This window comes from Trematomus bernacchii, unplaced genomic scaffold (assembly GCF_902827165.1).
Source record: "Trematomus bernacchii unplaced genomic scaffold, fTreBer1.1, whole genome shotgun sequence".
Classification (NCBI taxonomy): domain Eukaryota; kingdom Metazoa; phylum Chordata; class Actinopteri; order Perciformes; family Nototheniidae; genus Trematomus; species Trematomus bernacchii.
Genome location: NW_022987664.1, coordinates 266873 through 290000, shown reverse-complemented (window position 1 = coordinate 290000; position 23128 = coordinate 266873). Strand labels below are relative to the sequence as shown.

At 41.1% G+C, this 23128-nt stretch overlaps 1 protein-coding gene across 1 annotated transcript in view; it reads right to left on the bottom strand.

The window, feature by feature from the left end:
• Positions 1-23128, bottom strand: part of LOC117487108 (attractin-like protein 1) — a gene marked incomplete in the record, with an annotated part of 280186 nt that overhangs the window by 235963 nt on the left and 21095 nt on the right. The window contains 2 exon segments of the mRNA XM_034135755.1: positions 2290-2403; positions 3476-3559. Of these exon segments, the coding sequence (XP_033991646.1) occupies positions 2290-2403; positions 3476-3559 (198 nt within the window).

The following is a 23128-nucleotide window of genomic DNA, read 5'->3' as shown; positions in this document are numbered from 1 at the left end:
AATAGTAGAAAGTGGCTAAAATGTTTCTACTTGTGTTTACACCATACATCCAGCAGGGGGCAGTGTTTTATCATAATCTAACATCCCTGGACTGAATGTAATAATAATAATAAAGAATAACATTGCTTCAAAAGTAGAACATTGCTCTACTTTTGCAGCGAGCACCGCGAGAAAAGCTACGCTTTGCTCCCAGAATGCAGTTCGGCGAATCGTGACGTCACCCCATTCAAAGTGAATGGGCAGAAGCGTTGAAGCGTCAACGCACGCCGCCGTGTGTAGGGGCCGTTAGTGTACAGTTTTATTATTATCATGCTGCTGTGTAAATTGTATTTTTGTCCTGTATTTTGTTCCTTCGGGATGAATAAAGTCTTATCTTATCTTATCTTATCTTTGAGAATGTACATTAGTGCAAGACTGTCCATAGCAGCGTAAAAGGGAACACACAACAGCAATAATGATAACGGGCATTTTGAAGCTGTGTTTTATCGACTCGGGGCTGAAAGCTGGAGAGCTGTGAGATAAACAGATTTCATTTGAGCAAATGCAGACTCCAATAAAAATATGATTATTGTTAAAGTAAAATAACATCGCAGCGCAGAGACATAATGCATTTGGTTTTTAGTTCGATGAAGTGGGGGTTTATTATTTGCTCCTGCGGTCTTTTTCATTAAATAAAATACCGTCGTTCAGAAGAGCCAAAAGCCTCTTCCCTGCTGAAAACATGTACCCAGTAATATCCACTGTCAACATATTTATTGTAGGTTATAATCCTACATAAGTCTAGGCTTTGTATATTCAAATGCCAGAAGCCGAATTAGCTGCTTTAAGCCTCTGTTGAGCGGAGTGAAAAATGGCAGGTTTGTGAATTATTGTGGCATTAACGTGTTTTTAATGAGTTTCCGTCAGATGAAAGAGGTCCACCCACATGCTTGGAGATTATTGAATATACACAAAACTCTGATTTTTGACTTTGTTTTACAGAATTCAGTATTTTTTCAGAAATCTGACTTTATTTCAGAATTCAGATTTTTTTTGTTTTACTCAGATTTGTTTTGACTTTTTTCAGAATTTTGACTTTTTCTTATAATAATAATAATGCATTTTATTTATGGGCGCCTTTCAAAGCTCTCAATAATTAAAAACAAGCAACAAAGAAGGGCAAACAGTCCTTCAAGACTTAAAAAACAAAGACTTAAAAACAACAATCAGTTTAGAGGAATTATGATATTGAATACGCCAGTTTCAAAAAGTGGGTTTCCAGGCAGGATTTGAAGGTTGAGAGTGAGTCCATATTGCGGATGTCTTGTGGGAGAGAGTTCCAGAGACGGGGGGGGCAGAGTGGCTGAAGGCTCAGTGAGTTACAAGGCAGCGGAGGATCGGAGGGCACGAGAGGGAGTGTAGGTGTGAAGGAGTTCAGAGAGATATGGAGGTGCAAGAGTGTGAAGGGCCTTGAAGGTGAGGAGCAACGGTCCTGAAGTGAAGTCGATGTGGTATTTAACGGGGAGCCAATGGAGTTGTTGGAGAACCGGAGTGATACGATCAATGGAAGGAGTTCTGGTAATGATACGGGCGGCTGAGTTTTGGACCAGCTGGAGCTTACGCAGGGATTTGTGAGGAAGACCAGAGAGGATGGAGTTGCAATAATCAATACGGGATGTAACGAGGGCGTGGATGAGGATGGCGGTGCTGTTGGGTGTGAGTGGCGGGCGGAGACGGTTAATATTGCGGAGGTGGAAGTAGGCAGATCGAGTAATGTTGTTGATGTGAGCTTCAAAAGATAGGGTGCTGTTATTCTGTCTTTTGTCAGAATTCTGTCTCTCTCTTTTTTTTTGTATTCAGGCTTTTTCCGAATTCTGTCATTAATCGCACAAATATGACTTTAATTTTAAGAATAACGTAAAAAAACACGTGTGGTCAGATCTCCACATTTCACTTTTACACGTGGCCTTAATCCTCTTTCGTATCCGTGCTTCAAGTCTCTGTTGAGCCGAGTAAAAAATGGCAGGTTGGTGAATTATTGTGGCATTAACATCTTTTTAATGAGTTTCCGTCAGATGAAAGAGGTCCACCCACATGCTTGTAGATTATTGAACGTACACAATAATGCCCCGGAAAGATGTATTATTCACGGCTAATTGCAAATATATTTTATCGTTGTTTTGTGGGTGATTGTGAAGCTCATTGTTTGCCTCCACCGTGAATCATTTGACTTCCTGAGTGATGTGTTGCAGACTGTGAGGCATTTCCATATTTCTCCAGCTGTTATTCAGAGTGACAGACAGCTCTCACCTGAAGACGGCAATCAGAGGGGCGTAGATCGAGTCTCCGTCATAGACGTACATGTGGTCCCAGCTGCACTCGGTGGCAAAATGATTGAAGCGCAGCCGGAGCACTGCATTAGGACTGAGAGAGAGAACATAAAGGGATAATCAGAAATGCATTTGATGAATATATAATACATGGCCTCGTGTCATTCGTACTTCTGGTTATGATCACACATTGACACTCAGTGCATTAGAAAACCAATGAGCATCCCAGCAAGATTTTACTATGTTATTATATTTTATGTATTCATGATTTCATTTTATATATTATTGTAGTTTTTTATTTATATCCACTATTTTGATATGACTTTTTTTTTCAGAATTATATATTTTTTTCAGATTTTGAGTTCTTTTTTTTTATCCTGTCTTTTTGCAGAAATCTGACTTTTTTCAGAATTATTTTTCTATTCAGATTTTTTTTTCAGAATCCAGACTTTTTTCAGAAATCTCCTTTTTTTATTTTGACATATTTCAGATTCATAACGTTTTTCAGATTTTTGACTTTTTTGTATTCTGATTTATTTTCAGAATTCTTGCATTTTTTGTTGATTTTTTTCTGAATTCTTAAAATGTTTCTCCAATTTTAGCTTATTTTTTATTATGTCATATTTTTTATTTTATTTAATTCTTGAATTTCTTTTTTTTTATCAGATTTCTTTCTTTTTTTTTCAGGCTTTTTTAAGAATAAAATAAAAAAACACTTTTGGTCAGATCTCCACATCTCTGTTTTTACACGCGGCCTTAATCCTCTTTCGTATCCTTAAATTAACCCCTTAATGTGGCACTAAAAATAAAGTAAATAAAATCATCAGACTTCATAAACAAATCTAACTGAAGTATGCAAGACAACTAGGAGTAACTAGAATAATTGATAACGTGTTCTTCCCTGCAATGAGGCTGTATACCAATGTATATTTAACATTTAGTGCAAGCAGGCGTAGTGAACAGAATGAACGATTTAAATAACATTGCATAGTAATCTCTGTGTGCATTCAGCTGCAGCATCTCTGAGTAGTTCATGTGAACAAAGCAACACAATAATAACACAAACACCTGCTATTCACATGGAGCTGCAAACAAAGACGCATCACACTGTGTAACCAAGTGAAACAAAGTCATATAAATGATGATATAGATATAAAAACACTTACTATCCTTCTATCAGCCACGTGCATTTGGTTTTGTATTTATAGTTTACAGGTCCGTCTGAGAGCAAGCCTGACAGCTCCGTTAACCTGAGGAGGAAAACACAGAAAAGACACGTTTAGCACACACACACACACACACACACACACACACACACACACACACACACACACACACACACACACACACACACACACCACACACACACGACCACACACACACCACACACACACACACACACACACACACACACACACACACACACACACACACACACACACACACACACACACACACACACACACACACACACACACACACACACACACACTTTACTGTTGTCCATGGCCACGCTGACATGACATATTCATGTGGCAGTAGTAATAATCACATTTGTCGCTGTGTGTTAACATGGGCCACACCTGTCAATCAAAGAAATCCCATTCCACTGCACAGAGGGAGAGAAAAAGGTGAAAATGCAAACTAACACACACACACACACACACTCACACACACACACACACACTCACACACACACACACACTCACACACACACACACATCACAGGCACTGAGGACATCGCAGCATGCCTCGGGTTGGACAGTATGTTACTGTGTGTGTGTGTGTGTGTGTGTGTGTGTGTATGTGTGTGTGTGTGTGTGTGTGTGTGTGTGTGTACACACTCCAGTGTCAGTGGTGGCTTTGTCTGCTCGTTCAGACAGGCGGTGGCGAAAATAGGGAGTGAGAGAAAGTGTCATTGTGTTCAAATGTAAATAACAACAATTATATTTCTTATTCTTATTTATTACAGGTATAAAGATCTTTAAATAACATGTTTGGTCAGTCCAAAACCCAAAGATATTCACTTTACTTTGATATAAAACAGAGAAAAGTAGGATATGTCCATGTAGAAGATGGTAAAGACTGGTGGTAACGTCCAATTACTCGGGATGTAAAATATAACAGAAAGTACAATATGTTAATCATTTAGGGCAGGGGTGGGGAACCTTTTTCCTCTCAGGGGCCATTTTAATTTTCACAACATCCTCTGAGGGCCGTACAAATTATTGAACTCAACGTCTGATCAAAAATACTAAAATCACAGCCCATTCATTTCCCCTTTCTGTCATGCTGTGCAAAGAAAAAGCAACCTCTGAATCCAGATATCTTACCATGACTCGCGCATTGACACACAAGATGTGTGCAAATGTATTAAGTATGCTATCCATGTGAACATGATTTAAGTTGGGGAGGACCTAACCTCCTCTAGGGGGGTCCGGGGGGCATGCTTACATATTGAAGTTAAAAGCATCAATCTGGTGCACTTTGAGAGCAACATTAGGAGATCTATGGATACATCTCTCAACACCCATATGAATCAGAACTGGAAGCAGATTTAATTTTTCTTTGTGGATATTTTATCCAACAACTTTTTTTTTACTGTCGTATAGTATTTTATACCTGTTTTTCATTTTTTCTCTTATTTTTTGTATAACTATAATGATCATATGAAGGTGTGTCTTTACCTCACTGAGCTGAGGTTATCAGCCTCTCAGTCTGTCAGGAGAGAGCTCTCTTCCACCTGGTTGTAGAAACAGCTCCTTATATTTGTTAGCATAGCTAGCTAACCAGATGCTAATAACAACAATCTCCGGTACCGCTCTCTCTCTCTCGCTCGCTCAAACAAAATGCGCTCGTGCCACACACACACACAGCCGAGCTTGAATGACACACAAAAGGCGCGTTCACACCGGAGTACTTTTACCCCGTACTTTTCCCGTTTAGTTCCGTTAGTACCCCTTAGGTTGCGTTCACACCAAAAAGAGTACTTAGTGCCGGGAACTTTTACCCCCATTTGTAGTGCCTGCTGAGAGGTGGTACCAAAAAAGTACCAACAAAGTACCAATTTCTATTGGCTGGGCGAATTGCAAACCACGCCCCGTAAAACTCCAAAAAGGTTTTGTGAATCCGCCATTTTATTATCCTCGCATTAGCATTATTAGCATTAGCATTAGCCCAGCGCAGAAACGCTGAGAGACTAACTTATGGCAACACAAAATAAAACATGGGAGCGGTGGAGATGAGGAGGTGTCGGCGTTCTGGCGATTTACTCTGAAGGCTTCAGTAGAAGCTGCTGGGAGTCCCAGCAGCTTCTACTGAAGCCAGTCCCCAACTCCGGGGACTTCCGGCCGGGGACTTCGGGTGGCAGTATACGCCGTGAAGTGGTTTGCGGCCTGCCAGTAAACCCAAAGCAGAAGAAGAAGAAGTAAATGCGTAATCTTCCCTCAGGGACTTATTCCGGTGTGAACGCGATTGGTACTAAGTGCCCTGGGGTAATAAGTGCCGGGGCACTAAGTGCCGGCACTAAGTGCGGCAAAGTACTTGGTGTGAAAGCGGCTAAAGACCCAGAAGTAGTTCCACTGTAATGTAGCATATTATTTTTGATGGCGTTAGTGTATGATCAGTATGACAGATGAGCAGATCGCCACTGGGCTTACAACTAAAGACACAGCCACGCAGAAACTGTGGCATGTGTACGGCTCCTTATTTGTAGTGCAATTGTTGAAGTGCTGGAGCGATGTTCTGGTGCTCTCCGTCAGCAAGACACCACGTGATGACACGTTACGCTCGTGTTGTGTTCAAGGAACCTGTCCTTAGCCAGGAAAAACAGGCACTCGCTTGTTTAATTCTTTTGCGGTCTAGATTTCTTTCTTTTTTTTCTTTTTTTTTCGTGTGTTTATAAATTACCTCGAGGGCCGTACCAAATGGTCTCGCGGACCGTATACGGCCCGGAGGCCGGAGGTTCCCCACCCCTGCCTTAGGGGAACAGGGAACAACCAGTGTGTGATTTGGTCACAGACACACAAACACTAGCCATGAAAGCACATTAGTACAAAAGATAGTTGTATACTCGATTCTGATTGGTTCATTTGGACATTCGAGAGGTTGCTCATTTATCTTAGCAGAGGATGTGCAGTCATATCAATCTGCAGAAAGTAGTCCGGTCAATTTAACATAAAACCAGTATTACCACTTGCCCCATCAGGAAAGTCCAATGCTAAATGAACTAATCCAAGGTGGTTTTTAGATTGGCAATCTTTGTTGTTGAATATAATTTAAAAAGAGGTTTATAATAAAGACTTTCCATGAGACAGAAGTGGACGGTAAAATAAGTGATGTGGTGAGATTTATGGTCATGGTGGTGACAGGCAGAGATGGCTGCAGTACAAACATCCTTTACTCAAGTAGCAGTACAGATACTCGTGTTTAAAAATACTCTGGTAAAAGTAGAAGTACTGACTAAACTTCTTTACTCAAGTGAAAGTAAAGAGGGCTTTGAAATGTACTTCAGTAAAAAGTACCCATAACTAGCAGCTGTTTTAAAGAGTACCTGACCTCCCTTTATATTAATAGAACAATAATGTCATTGTTAGCTAATGAATGTTTCCATGCTGAACAACGGCAACATGACAACGTTTTCATTGGTCCCTCTTCTTTAGAGAAGACCAGGAAATGATGGATACACGGATCGTGTTCAAATCAATAGGCACGCAATGACTCTAAATAATAATGATCACGCCACCAAACACACATTCAAACTAAAGGAACCAGCCTGTTTGGGAAATGTGAGAAGTAGAAAGTACAGGTATTTGTGTTCAAAATGTAAGAAGTAGAAAGTACAGGTATTTGTGTTCAAAATGTAAGAAGTAGAAAGTACAGGTATTTGTGTTCAACATGTAAGAAGTAGAAAGTACAGGTATTTGTGTTCAACATGTGAGAAGTAGAAAGTACAGGTATTTGGGTTCAAAATGTAAGAAGTAGAAAGTACAGGTATTTGGGTTCAACATGTAAGAAGTAGAAAGTACAGGTATTTGTGAAAATGTAAGAAGTAAAAGTAAAAAGTCGTCAGAAAAATAAGTAGTGGAGTAAAGTACTGATACCAGAAAAATGTACTTTAGTACAGCAAGGAAGTATTTGTACTCCAATACCTCCCACCTCTGGTGACAGGAGATTTGTACCTTTATTACCCGGAGACGCCTCTCTCTCTATCTATCTATCTATCTATCTAACCTCTTTACATCCATTTGACCGTCTATCCCTCATGCATCTGTCTTCTGTACGCCATCAATTATTCACCCGGAGCAGATGAATATTTCAAAGGGTGCCGGACTGTCTTCCTCTGAACCTCATCCCCTCGTCCCTGTCTCTCTTTTATCTCCATGTCTCTTCCTTCTCATCTGTTTGCCACCTTCAGCCTCTGCTTTTTCTTCTTTGTGTGTGTGTGTGTGTGTGTGTGTGTGTGTGTGTGTGTGTGTGTGTGTGTGTGTGTGTGTGTGTGTGTGTGTGTGTGTGTGTAAAAGTAGAAGTACTCAGATCTTGTACTTGAGTAAAAGTAGAAGTACTCAGATATTGTACTTGAGTAAAAGTAGAAGTACTCAGATCTTGTACTTGAGTAAAAGTAGAAGTACTCAGATATTGTACTTGAGTAAAAGTAGAAGTACTCAGATCTTGTACTTGAGTAAAAGTAGAAGTACTCAGATCTTGTACTTGAGTAAAAGTAGAAGTACTCAGATATTGTACATGAGTAAAAGTAGAAGTACTCAGGTCTTGTACTTGAGTAAAAGTAGAAGTACCAGAGTGTAGGAATACTCTGTTTCAGTAAAAGTACTGCATTCAAAATGTTCCTCACGTAAAAGTAGAAAAGTATTCTCATCAAAATATAGTGAAAGTAGCGACAGTAAAAGTAGTCATTGTGCAGATTGGTCCATTTCAGAATAATATATATGATATGTTTTATAATGATTGATCATGAAAGTGTTCTCAAAGCTGGTAAAGGTGCAGCTAGTTTGAATGACTTTGTATACTGCAGGGTAGCTTGTGGATTTACTCCAGGTGGAACTAAAGTCTGATTTAACACTTGATTATATTTCACATCATTCATCCACATCTGTAAAGTAACTAAAGGTATCAAATAAAGTACCTCAAATAAAGTACTTGAGTAAATGTACTCAGTTACTTTACACCACTGTCTCTTCTATGCGTGACTTTCTGGGGAAATGAATAGAGAGGCGTGTGGACTGATGTTTGTTGGGGCTGCTGGAAGCCACTCTTCATTAACTATGAATAAGTTCTACCTTTCGCATGTTTTCATAAACACGCCTGAGCCTTTCTGCAAAGTCACTCTGCTCTCACGGAGGTTTCCAGAAAGGGATAACACGAGAGGAGAGCATCACCATTGTTTAAATACGGTTCCTTTAAGATCCCCTCCTCAAAAATGTGTTTTTCTTTTACATTTATACCCCCTAAAATGTTAAAACTTGACACTGTTGATGGCTCAGTAGAGGTGATTTAACCTTTCTCCTCTAAAGGTGGAGATGCTAGTTTTTTGGCAACGTTAGCTAGCCAAGTTAACATGTCTGTTAGCAACACAACAGGGGGAAGGAAATAGAAAAGGAAGAAGATGGAGCTGTTCAATTGTGAAGATGTGAAGATGTGAGGAAATTACTGATTATATAAATTCCAACTGTAAACATTTGAACTAAAGTGAACAAAAGCAGAAAAAGAGAGACTTAAGCTACAGTTTTCTCTATTTAGACGCACGTTTGACGGATGCACACCAACATGATAACCTGTACACATAAAGCTAACCCATGCACACCTTTTGGTGCAAAATCTTAGATTATAACGTTCCCCAGGCACGGTAAAAAGACACAATAAAACAAACAAAGTGCAATTAGCAACACAACTCGACAAAGAAAGACATTGACACTAGCAAAGAAACGTAACACCAGAGAGAGTTAGCATTAGCATAGTACACGTTTTTGAAGCAGAGTTAAAGTAGAGATTCTTTTCATATCTACTAAGAAATTGCCCAATAGAAAACACAGTCTCACGGCATTTCGTGTTATAGTCACAAAATGAATCTATTGATTCGTGTTCACCACCACGATTTCCCCATGTTCTTCGTGTCACACAGAATGATTTTAAAAGCAATGTAAATAATAACAAATTAGAAGGAAAAAGAGATTTACAAAAATACAGTATTCTGAGCCATTTCTTTTCCTCGCGGACGGCAAAAAAACTCCGACATTATACAATTTAAAATAAAAGGGTTAGGCTTAGGGTAAAATATTGAGTAAGAACATGTTTTTATGAACCACACAGCTTCCAGTCTTCCAAGACCCGACCGGACAACAAGACGTGGTGCAGGCACGAAACATACTACCAATAGAAATACATTGCTTTTAAAATCGTTCTGTGTGACACGTAAAAATAGATTAAATGAATTTCGTGACTATAACACGAAATGCCGTGAGACTGGGCTGCATTATATATATGTTTCATAACAACTGTAATGCCAGTTACAAGCTAACAGGCTAACAAGCTAACAAAACAAAGACGCTACACTCACTTTTCTGATGTGTGCTAGTTTCAAAAAGGTACGGCTAAATCTTTTCAAATGTTCCTCTAAAGGAGAAAGAAGAACTAACTTAGACCTAAATTAATATCCCCCACGTCTTTAATATTGTATTTAATAGTGACCTTACTGTAGCTTTTTCATTTATTTTATTTTCAATCTTAATCTTGTTCAAATGGAAAAGGGGAAAATCGGGTCTTCATTTTTAGAGATGAAAGCATGAAATTGAAAAGATAAAACGCACAGTCTCCATCATGTCAGAAACACAGCGCATCAATATCATCATCGCTCCAGTCGGGCAGCAACATGAATATTTGTCCTCTAATCTGGGATTAGAGCCGAAGGATCAAACTGTGATCATCAGCGGCAGATCGGAGCGATGAGAGAGAGAAAGAGAAAGATGGACGGCTTGATGGAAAAGTGAGGAAATATAACCGAGAGCTGCCATACTCTCTATCACTGCTGCTTATAACAAAAAGAATACTACATGACATTTATATAGTGCTTTTCCTGGTGCTCAAAGCATGTGTGTGTGTGTGTGTGTGTGTGTGTGTGTGTGTGTGTGTGTGTGTGTGTGTGTGTGTGTGTGGGGGGTGGGGGGTGTCTGTGTTTTGAATATACATAACATTACGTTTTTAAATGTAACACCATTAAAATAAATCCTACTTGGACAATTAACCAAAGTCTTAGAACATATGAAGCAGACAAACTGTGTGTGTGTGTGTGTGTGTGTTATTGACAGGATTTGAGCATTTGCTGTGGCATGTGTGTCAAGCTGCGCTGCAATCTGTTAGCTCTTCCTCTCCTCCTTACAGAGCAGCGGCACATTCCCCACACACACACACACACACACACACACACACACACACACACACACACACACACACACACACACACACACACACACACACACACACACACACACACAACACACACACACACACACACACACACACACACACACACACACACACACACACACACACACACACACACACACACACACACACACACACACACACACACACAACACACCCACACACACACACACCACCACACTTCTACTACTGAATAACACAATCAAAGTTAAGTAGATTTTTCAGTCCTTTAAATAACAGGAGTTTAAACGGACAGGTCAGTGTGTCTTACAGGGACAAAAACAGCCTTGTTGTATTGATTTTCTCCCCCCTGCTCCCTCGCTACAACAAGACAGACATTCAGTAACTATTGGACACATTCATAAGAGAATAAAACACCCACAAGAGTCTCTGTGACAGCGAGAGTCAGCTGAGAGTGACATCACCGTTAAAAAACAACAATACGCTCATATGTTAGTCTTTAGTTCGACTTACATCATCATCTTAACCCACATGTTTCAAACTCAAGGCCCGGGGGCCAAATCAGGCCCTTGGTGGATTTGATTTCGGCCCGCAGGATAATTTCTAATTACTATTAGATCTGGCCCTCCGGTATATTGCACGCACACCTTCACTCCATCCTGAGGGTTTCCTCAGCTCAGAGCCTGAGCCCAAACATTGATGAACTTGCACCCAAGATGAGATGCCAAGTATCTGAGCTAGCATCACAGAGCAGCACACTGAGTTTACATGTTTCCTTCTGCACTTTTTTTCTTGAGACAACAGGGCATGTTTGGTTTTTTCTTTGAGGGAAATAGTTTTGTTGAAGCTGTTGTTGGCCTGTGGGAAAATGTAATCATAAGAAATGACTCTGGAAAAGCTGCAGATAGAGCCATAAGAAATTAATGCAACTGATTATTTAATGTTTAATGTTGTTGTTATAGGCAATAATTTAAGCTTTGTTAGTTCCAGGTTTAATATGTGCAATAAGTTCATTTCAATACGTTTTGCAATAAACATTGAACCAGTCCGGCCCTCGAATTTTTATTTTGGCCCACTGTGTATTTGAGTTTGACACCCCTGCCTTAACCCTTCAAACTTTACACAACTTTATCATAAAGCGGCCTGTTAGAGGAGGGAGCGTGACTTCACTCAACAAAAATGTCCTCCCTCTTGTAAAAACACACCAGCGTTTTGAAGAAAAAACACAATCATAAAAATCCACATGCTTGAAAGTCCTCCAAGAAACAAAACCACTCCCTGATTTAAAGTCGTAATATCACCATATTTAGAAAACACAGCTTCAGGCAGTGACTCATTTTAATGAACCGTGTAAATCACAACTATGCACACTATATATGTCTAAATGTAGAAAAACCAGCACCAATCTTTTCATGTTCCAGAAGAGAGTTTTTATTTTCTTTGTATTCCAATCAAAAGGTAGTTCAAACACATCACATCCATCCATCTTCTCCCGCTTATCCGTGGTCGGGTCACAGAGGTATCAGTTCCAGCAGAGAGCCCCAAACGTTCCTTTCCCTTCATCAACCAGCTCTGACTGGGGGGGTCCCAAGGCGCTCCCAGGCCAGCGAAGAGATATAATCCCTCCGCCTGGTCCTAGGTCTACCCCTCGGTCTCCTCCCAGCTGGACGTGCCTGGAACACCTCCCTAGGGAGGCGCCCAGGTGGCATCCTTACTACTGTAGGTGCCCGAACCACCTCAACTGGCCTTTCGACGCGAAGGAGGAGCGGTTCAACTCCGAGTCCCTCCCGGATGACTGAACTTCTCACCTTATCCCTAAGGGAGACGCCAGCCACCCTGCGGAGAAAACCCATCTCGGCCGCTTGTATCCGCGATCTCGTTCTTTCGGTCATGACCCATCCTTCATGACCATAGGTGAGGGTAGGAAGGCAAATGGCCCGGTAGACAGAGAGCTTTGCCTTCTGGCTCAGATCTCTTTTCGTCACAGCGGTAAAGCAACTGCAGTACCGCTCCCGCTGCTCCGATTCTCCGGCCCATCTCACGCTCCATTGTTCCCTCACTCGAGAACAAGACCCCGAGATACTTGAACTCCTTCACTTTAGGGGTAAGGACTCATTCCCTACTTGGATTGGACAGTCCATCGGTTTCCTGCTGAGAACCATGGCCTCAGATTTGGAGGTGCTGATCCTCATCCCAGCCGCTTCACATCATATCTAATATTAAATTAAAAGTTATTCCAATTTACAAAGTGCCCGAGCAGCAGTCTTTATAAAAAATATGTAGTTTAGTATATAAAATGTAGTGTGGTAGAAGCTAGATAAACAAAGTACAATGGTATATTGCACAGAGTTGCTTCTTGTTAGAGTATTACAATTGTCCAAATAAGAAGTAATAATAACAATTTTAACGAGGTACATATTTCACATTTCGTAGTTTTTGTTTGTTTTATTTTCATTTTTTACATTATTGCCCTTTGGATGGCGCAGCTCAGAGAGGAAGGAACTACATTTGGGTTGATTTCACTGTGTTTAAGGGTCCAATGTACAAGTGTGAACTCATTTGAAAGTATGAAAATGTTATAAAGACTCATTCTGGCAAGTGAACGAGAAGCAAGCTCCGCTGAAAGAGTCATGAAACTTTTCACAAATAAATAAAACCGAGTGAACTGTAAGAAAAAAAGAGGGTAGGAATAATAGGAGATGGTTAAAAAGAAGAAATTAAAGAGGCCCTATTGTGCTTTGTAGGGTTTCCCCTTCCCTGTAGTGTGTTCTGTTTGAGTGCATGTAAAGCAGGGGTGTCAAACTCAAATACACAGTGGGCCAAAATTATAAAATGGGCACTAGTCGAGGGCCGGACTGGTTCAATGTTTATTGCAGAACTTATTGAAATGAACTTATTGCACATATTAAACCTGGATCTAACAAAGCTTACATTTTCGGTTGCATTCATTTCTTATGATTACATTTTTCCACAGGCCAACAACAGCTTCAAAAAAACGATTTCCCTCAAAGAACAAACCCAACATGCCCTGTTGTCTCAAGAAACAAAGTGCAGAAGGAAACATCCATGTAAACTCAGTGTGCTGCTCTGTGATGCTAGTTCAGATACTTGGCATCTCATCTTGGGTGCAAGTTCATCAATGTTTGGGGTCAGGCTCTGAGCTGAGGAGACCCTCAGGATGGAGTGAAGGTGTGCGTGCAAAATACCGGCGGGCCAGATATAATAGTAATTAGAAATTATCCTGTGGGCCGAAATTAAATCCACCAAGATTTGGCCCGCGGGCCTTGAGTTTGACACATGTGATGTAAATGGTCTGCAAAGGCTAAAATCACAAAGTTCCGGAGCCTAATATGGACCTGGAAATGAGCAGAATATGTCGGCTTTAAATTCTGTACCTGTATTAAGTTTGCTTAAAGGTAGGGTAGGTAAGTTTGAGAAACCGACTCGAGATACACTTGTTATATTCCATGGAATGCTCTTAACATCCCGATAGCAATGAATATCTGAAGTGCTTTGACAAAAAATCCTTAAAAAATGTCATCTGTGGAAGCTGTAGGACTGTAAAAAGCACGACCAATCATCTGAGCCGGCCCGGCTAAAATAACTGGATGGCCTACCTGCCTGTCAGCCTTCCATCTGTGCACAAACTTATCTCGTGCCCTCATTGGTCATGTGCGCGTTCGTGTGTGTTGGAGGAGGGGCTCTGTAAGGAAGTGGCAGATTTCATATATTTTGAATATATATATATTTGTATATATATATATATATATATATATATATATATATATATATAATATCTGTATGTATATTTTCTATTTTGTATTTTGACATGTATATTTTATATTTTATTTTATATTTTATTTTACTTTATTTCTATTCTTGTATATTTTGTTTTATTGTAAAATGCCTTTTATGCTGCTGTAACAAAAACAATTTCCCAATTTGGGATCAATAAAGTACGATCTATCTATCTATCTATCTATTTTCTCCGGTTGTGTATTTTCAAATTCTAGCGATCTCGAGCCGGTTTCTCAAACTTACCTACCCTACCTTTAAGGAGCTGTAAATATTAAGATAGTAAAACAACTGGAATCTTTTTTTATCTGAGGGTGAAAGCCAGATGTTAAGCAGATTTATATAATGCAGAAAATTAGTTCGTATTGTTTATTTAATATAATTAAATTGGGTTAAGATTGAAACTAAGAGTAGTGTTTTCATGGTCGAACCAACCTCGAAAAAACCCAACATTTGATACATGGTTTTTCTGAAATGTATTTGGCTTTTATACGTATATTCTAAGAGAAATATAACTGCTATGATCATTTGGATCCTTCGAGATGTTACTGAATGAATGTAAAATACAGCTTAGGTCGTTTCCTCCAACATGTAATCCACTGAAAAATGATCTTGCTTTGACCTTTCCAGACTCACAACATGTTGGATTATTAGTAATACCTGTCATTATAAATGTCAGAGTGATTTTAATGAGATTTCTTCCCTATGGAGAGTAGATAATGTATATTCTAATGTGACCTGTATGAGGTTACACACAATGCCATCATATAAAGGTCAAAGCATATCCAAGATATCTAGGATCAGTAATGATTGTATTTATAGGAAAACCTGCCTTTCATGAAGCAGATTCAGCCTACACAGCAACACTGAAACACATGAGCACAGACTTTAAAGAAGCAGAAATGAAATCTGAGCTGACAGGAAATGCTCCGTTTGAGTTTAATACACACAGTGAAGCTCACACACACTATTTGATGAACATATAGGTTCACCTGCTGAATTAAAAACAGAACAAATGAAGCAAAGAAAGTGGAAACCATGAAGCAGATTCAGGCAGTAGAAGGTTCACACTTGATGATCCTTTAAAACAAACACAATATGCTCTTTTTAGGGTTTCACCATCACTGTAATCCTGCTAGTAATCCACCATATTTTGAAATGTAACTGTAATCTGTTACTCCCCAAAGCCTGAATCCAACATACATTATTTCACATGCACAGCGCTGGTGTTATCTCGCCTTTGGCAGAACAATCACTTCTCCAATTTCCACAGCGTTTATGTATGAAGTTCAGACGGTCGACTGATAACACAGTGAGTGTTTTATCTGTGACACCGTCTGAGCGCTGGGAAAACTCTGCAGTGGGTTCAAACGCACAGAAGATAGAGCAGGACTACATGAAGCTGTGATGGATAACGAGAAGAGCAAGAGATGACGGCTGCATTGTTCTCACATGCACATGCACACACACGCGCACATGCACACACACGCGCGCATGCACACACACGCGCGCACACACACACACACACACACACACACACACACACACACACACACACACACACACACACACACACACACACACACACACACACACCACAACACACACACACCACACACACACACACACACACACACACACACACACACACACACACACACACACACACACACACACACACACACACACACACACACACACACACACACACACACACACACACACACACACACACACACACACACACACACACACACACACAAGGTGCAGGGTTCCCCCGAGCTAGGGCAAAGATTGAGAGATCTGAGGTGTGTGTGTGTGTGTGTGTGTGTGTGTGTGTGTGTGTGTGTGTGTGTGTGTGTGTACCAAGGGAGAGCGCGAAGAGGAGATGAATGGCCAAGAATTGAATAACCTTGACCTTCTCTGCAGATATCCTTTATTAAAAATCAAGAAAAGCCCTTCTACTGGGAATAATGGGTGATGAGAGTGTGTGTGTGTGTGTGTGTGTGTGTGTGTGTGTGTGTGTGTGTGTGTGTGTGTGTGTGTGAGAGAGAGTGTGTGTATGTGTAAGAGAGAGTGTGTGTGATTGATGTTACTAGGTCTCTATCACCTACGGTATAGTCATGGTCCAATGGCTTTCACACCGTCGCATCATTCATCCCCATACAGCCCCTCCAATATCTCTCTATCTCACACACACACACACACACACACACACACACACACACACACACACACATATCCACATGCACAGACACGCACACACTTCATATTGATTCTGTACTTCAAATAAGGTCAAAGCACAGCTAATAGGAACACGACATGTTTAAATAAAACAGAGTGAGCAGAAAGATAAAAGTGGAGAAGACGGTGATAAGAAGAAGTTAAAGAGGCCCTATTATACTTTGTGGGGTTTTCCCTTTCCTGTAGTGTGTTCTTTAGGTTTTAGTGCATGCAAATGGTCTGCAAAGGCTAAAATTCCTAGGTTTTAAAACACAATGACATCACTATGGAACACTTGCCTATTGGCTAGCGATCCAACACATACTCAAAATACTAACATGACCTTAAAGGTCCCATGTCATGGCCATTTCCACTGATCATAATTCCATTGTTGAGGTCTACTAGAATATATTTATATTGTGCATTTTTCCAAACTCACATTGGTTTCTCAAACAGCATCTCTGTAAACTACGTGTATTCACTGAATTTCACTCTCTGCCTTTAACGGCTCGTTGTAGCTCCAATAGCTCCAGCCCCCACCCTCCCTGAGAGCACAGTGTGCTCTGATTGGTCGGGACGTTGTGAATTGCGCTGAGCTCCGTGGAGGTGTTGTTTCCTTGTTTAGGATACATAGTGAAACACAGCCAAACTCATCCTGAGCACACACAAAGTCACAGCCGAAGTAAAAACAATAAGTGTGGCTTGATATTGAGTAAGAAAAGGTTGATAAACGCTGTGAGAATGGGTCTGCAGAGAGAATGGGTCTGCAGAGAGAATGGGTCTGCAGAGAGCATGGGTCTGCAGAGAGAATGGGTCAGCAGAGAGAATGGGTCTGCAGAGAGAATGGGTCTGCAGTGAGAATGGGTCTGCGGAGAGAATGGGTCTGCGGAGAGAATGGGTCTGCAGAGAGAATGGGTCTGCAGAGAGAATGGGTCTGCAGAGAGAATGGGTCTGCAGAGAGAATGGGTCTGCAGAGAGAATGGGTCTGCAGAGAGAATGGGTCTGCAGAGAGAATGGGTCTGCAGAGAGAATGGGTCTGCAGAGAGAATGGGTCTGCAGAGAGAATGGGTCTGCGGAGAGAATTTCGCCGCGATCCCAACTGTCTGTTATCAGCCTGCAGCCAGGGAGGAGAAATCAGCAGAGCTGCCTGCACTGAGTGTGTGTGTGTGAGGAAGTCCGTGGATTGGTCAATTTGAACCAATCAGCGCGGACGTAACGTAACGGCTCCTCGGATTGGTCCATTTGGTTCCGGGTACCGCATGACCGTATCGCGTCATACCTCTGGGCGTGGCTACTGGGCAAAGGTTGCGCTAGACTTTTTCGCTGCCCGTAATTTTGACGGACAGGATCGTAAAATTTCCGTCAAAATCCATTATTACCCGTGGGTCTGTACACAACTGACGGGGGGGGAAGAGCACGCTCGTGAACTGTCAACGGGGGATTGTGAACTGTTAGAGCCGGTGTTGTGTCAAATTATGCACCCCCACCGTGAAATGCACCCCGTGTCACGGGAACGCGCATTTCTAAATGAAACGTTTAGACCTTAAAACGATGCTTAAAACGAAAAGTAAACGTCCAGGGTTTTTTTAATGGTAATTTTCAGACTGTGAGTCGTTTAGTGGTAGCTGGTCCCTCGGCTCATGTCGTCCCCTCGGGCCACCTGTGCATCAACAAATAATGTCCCCCTGACCAACGTATATTATTGCAACACCCCAACCATCAAAATACGGAGCGAAAAGTTTGAACACAAGAATCAAGACTATATGAGCTACCACTAAACGACTCACAGTCTGAAAATTACCATTAAAAAAACCCTGGACGTTTACTTTTCGTTTTAAGCATCGTTTTAAGGTGTAAACGTTTCATTTTCAAATGCGCGTTCCCGTGACAAGGGGTGCATTTCACGCCGGGGGTGCATAATTTGGCACAACACCGGTGTTATGCCGTGTTATGCATGCCCACTGCACCTCGCGGGAGCGCGCCACAGCGTAAAGCATAAACTCCCAGACATTTCCATGATTTGTACGGCAAAGTTAGGTCTGGAAACGACATAACGGCATAACACCGGAGCCCTGCTGCGGGGAAACTTTGGCGCTGTTCTGAGTTTGTTCTAATCCGTCAAAATGACGGACTGCTTTCAGATTTTTCCGTCATTGTTAAAAAAAATCTGTCATAGACGGAATATATTCGGTTAACGCGACCTCTGCTACTGGGTATCCAGACGTCACGATGCCCAGGAAGAACATGAGAAATCTCCAACGAGGCGTTTCGGGGAGGTCTTTTCTGTGTTAGAGTTTTCCTCCCTACAGGGTGTACTTTGAGGGTTTTTGACTCTGCAGACCGTTTACATGCATAACAACCTTCATAACACACAAGGGGACGGGTAATAACCGGAAAAGCATGACATGGGCCCTTTAAACATATGTCCTCTTCCAGAAAAGAGATGAGAAGAAAGGAAAAAGGGAACTAAAGAGGAAAGAAGAAATAGGAGGTGACGAGATAATATGGAAATATCCAGTAAAAGTACAGAAGAGAAGATGAGTGAATATATTTAAAAATAAAATAAATAAACAGGATAGATACAAAGAGAGGGGAGAAACAAGAATACGATCTGAGATACGAAAATACGAGAATTAAAAGAAGAAATAAATAGTGGTTGTAAGGAAAGGAAGATAAAATAATGATGAGAAAAGTGGACACACACACACACACACACACACACACACACACACACACACACACACACCACACACACACACACACACCACACACACACACACACACACACACACACACACACACACACACACACACACACACACACACACACACACACACACACACACACACACACCACACACACACACACACCACACACACACAACACACACACACACACACCACACACCACACACACACACGGCTGCATATCGATGTGAACATCCATACACATGAGGTGTGACTTTGCTTTTAGTGAAAGTCATATTCAAATGTTCCTGCTCAGACAGCGTTCCTCTGGTTCCGCAGCAGAACCTCCTCCGTCCTAAGGGTCTAACCGGAGAACACACACATGATAATAATGACTTCACACACTCTCCAAAGGTGTGTGGACTTTACAAGTCAGTCTATTAACTGCTGCCCTCAGGTCTATTAACCTTGGCAAACTGAAGAAATGTAAGACAAACGCGGAATATTCTCTCAGTGACAGACTACAGAGATCACATCTATTCATCATGATCTTTAAATAACTTATAATGGCTCCCTTGCGTGGACTATATTGGACCAAAACTGTAATCTTCTATAGTACGAGGGTTTCCTTTTTCAGCCTATAGCGCTCATATGCACTTCAGTCAGCTGCAAATATGGTTTCACCCCCAAAAAATGTGATAATGCCACCAACTTCTGAATGACTGACAATGGTGACAATTAATATTCTTGTGTTTAAGTGTTTTTTAGGATATCTTGAAGCCTTGTTCCAGTAATAGGAAACTAAATGATACTTGTTAAATATTAATGAATCGGGTGGCCCTTTCTGAGGGTTGAATCACACATCCAAAATATTGGATTTTACAATTATCTAATCATATAAATTATGAAGGAGTTGGGGGATTTTTAGGAATATTCGGCCATCTTGGACGCCATCTCGAAACTAACATTACCCCCTGTATACATTCATCTGTATTTGTTTATTTTTGATAATTATTACTATCTAACTTAATGTTGTTGTTGCCTCTGTCCCTCAGATAGAGAAGGTTGGGGATCCCTACATTGTTCAGTCCTTTTTATTTATTATCTACGCACCTAACTTGTCATGTCTGAGCTGTTCTGTTTTGTATTTGAAAAAATATAATAAAGATATTATCAAAATAAAAAAAACGTATAATAAGTGACGCTTTTTACTCTCTACCGGTGCTTTATTTGGCTTAGTAGAATGCTTGATTCTGATTGGTCAATTTGGACATTCCAGAAGTCTGCTATTTTAGTGTGTATATGTGTCTTTACATAAACACATATGAACCAGCTTGTGTTAAAACCAACTTGTTCACTCGGAGATAGAAGATATATTGTCTTCTGCGTCCTGACACAGTGTGTGTGTGTGTGTGTGTGTGTGTGTGTGTGTGTGTGTGTGTGTGTGTGTGTGTGTGTGTGTGTGTGTGTGTGTGTGTGTGTGCAGAAATAGAGCCTTTATTACAGTCTGACAAAAGGCTGCTGTATTATTATAGTTTGTACCCAGCCAGGCCACAGGCTGATTATACACTGTGTTTCATAGAGCAGAGGTGTGTGTGTGTGTGTGTGTGTGTGTGTGTGTGTGTGTGTGTGTGCCCCTATGGTGAGCCCCATCACATGTGGTCTGCATTAAAACACTATTGTTTGGTGTTGCGGGGCTGCAGAGCGTTGTCTTGCCAACTGAAATCCCTATCCCATGTTGTCAGCCTCTCAACTCTTATTATGGGATGGTTTCCTGAATACTGTAAACACACACACACACACACACACACACACACACACACACACACACACACACACACACACACACACACACACACACACACACACACACACACACACACACACACCACACACACACACACACACACCACACACACCACACACACACACACACACACACACACGCACGCACGCACGCACACACGCACACACACACACCACACACACACACACACACACACACACACACACACACACACACACAACGTAGGCTTGCTAAGTCCTGAACTCCCTCCAACACATGCTGTCTGAGACATCAAAGCTCTCACACAAGGACAAAAACAAAGAGCAGTCGAATCAAAGTGATCGTTATAAATATCATTGGTAGAGGGGGCAGTGGTTGAAGGAAAATGTCGAAAAGTTGAGCTATCCCATAAAAACACATCTAGTTAATCTTTCAAGCCACATGTAGTAGATGGTAATGTATATTAATAACCGTTAAAAAGCAAGTATTTCACGTCTCAAAATTGTATTTGTGTATATTACCAACTGTTACCCTGATTTCATAAAGACACTTTTTCTACATGCCGCCAGTGATTGGAGAATTAAAAAAAATCCTTGATGAATAAAGTAAGGAAGATGCTGTTTGCACCCGGATTTCCATAGCTAACAATGCTATTTGAACCCGGGTGTCAGTAGCTAACAATGCTATTTACACCGGGGTGTCAGTAGCTGCTATTTGAACCCGGGTGTCAGTAGCTGCTATTTGCATCCGTAGCTAACAAAGCAATTTCCATCCGGGTGTCAGTAGCTAATAATGCTATTTGCAACCGGGTGTCCGTAGCTAACAAAGCAATTTCCATCCGGGTGTCAGTAGCTAATAATGCTATTTACACCCGGGTGTCAGTAGCTAATAATGCTATTTACACCCGGGTGTCAGTAGCTGCTATTTGCACCCGGGTGTCAGTAGCTAACAAAGCAATTTCCATCCGGGTGTCAGTAGCTAATAATGCTATTTGCAACCGGGTGTCAGTAGCTAATAATGCTATTGACACCCGGGTGTCCGTAGCTAACAAAGCTATTTGCAACCGGGTGTCAGTAGCTAATAATGCTATTTACACCCGGGTGTACATAGCTAATAATGCTATTTACACCCAGTTGTCCGTAGCTAACAAAGCTATTTTCACCCGGGTGTCAGTAGCTGCTATTTGCACCCGGGTGTCCGTAGCTAACAAAGCAATTTCCATCCGGGTGTCAGTAGCTAATAATGCTATTTGCACCCGGGTGTCAGTAGCTAATAATGCTATTTGCAACCGGGTGTCAGTAGCTAATAATGCTATTTACACCCGGGTGTCAGTAGCTAATAATGCTATTTACACCCGGGTGTCCGTAGCTAACAAAGCTATTTTCATCCGGGTGTCCGTAGCTAACAATGCTATTTGCACCCGGGTGTCCGTAGCTAACAAAGCTATTTACATCCGGGTGTCAGTAGCTAACAATGCTATTTAAACCCGGGCACACATTAAATTCTGTATGAATATATAGATGGGCATTCGTTCTTTTATAAATTCCCGTATGGAGCTGTGTCAAATTGAAATTCACCTATATTTGATCAATAAAGGCACGTCTTATTTTCACCACTGCAGTTATTTACGTTCAAGTGTGTGTATTTGTTGTTACTGCTGTTTTTTGAGCGTGCAAGAGAACAGAAGAGTGCTGCCAAATGTCAGATTCTAAATGACTATTAGGGTATTAGTTCATGTTAATCTCACAGACCGAATGTTCCACTTTCTAAACATCACACAAAAAGCATTTTGAGGAATATGGGAGGTGGTGTTTAAAGTAAAGTGGGCATCCTTTGGGTTTAAGATTGAAAACATAATACTGCTATTTTCCTGGTTCAACTCCTTTTGTTGCATGACATTACTCTAATT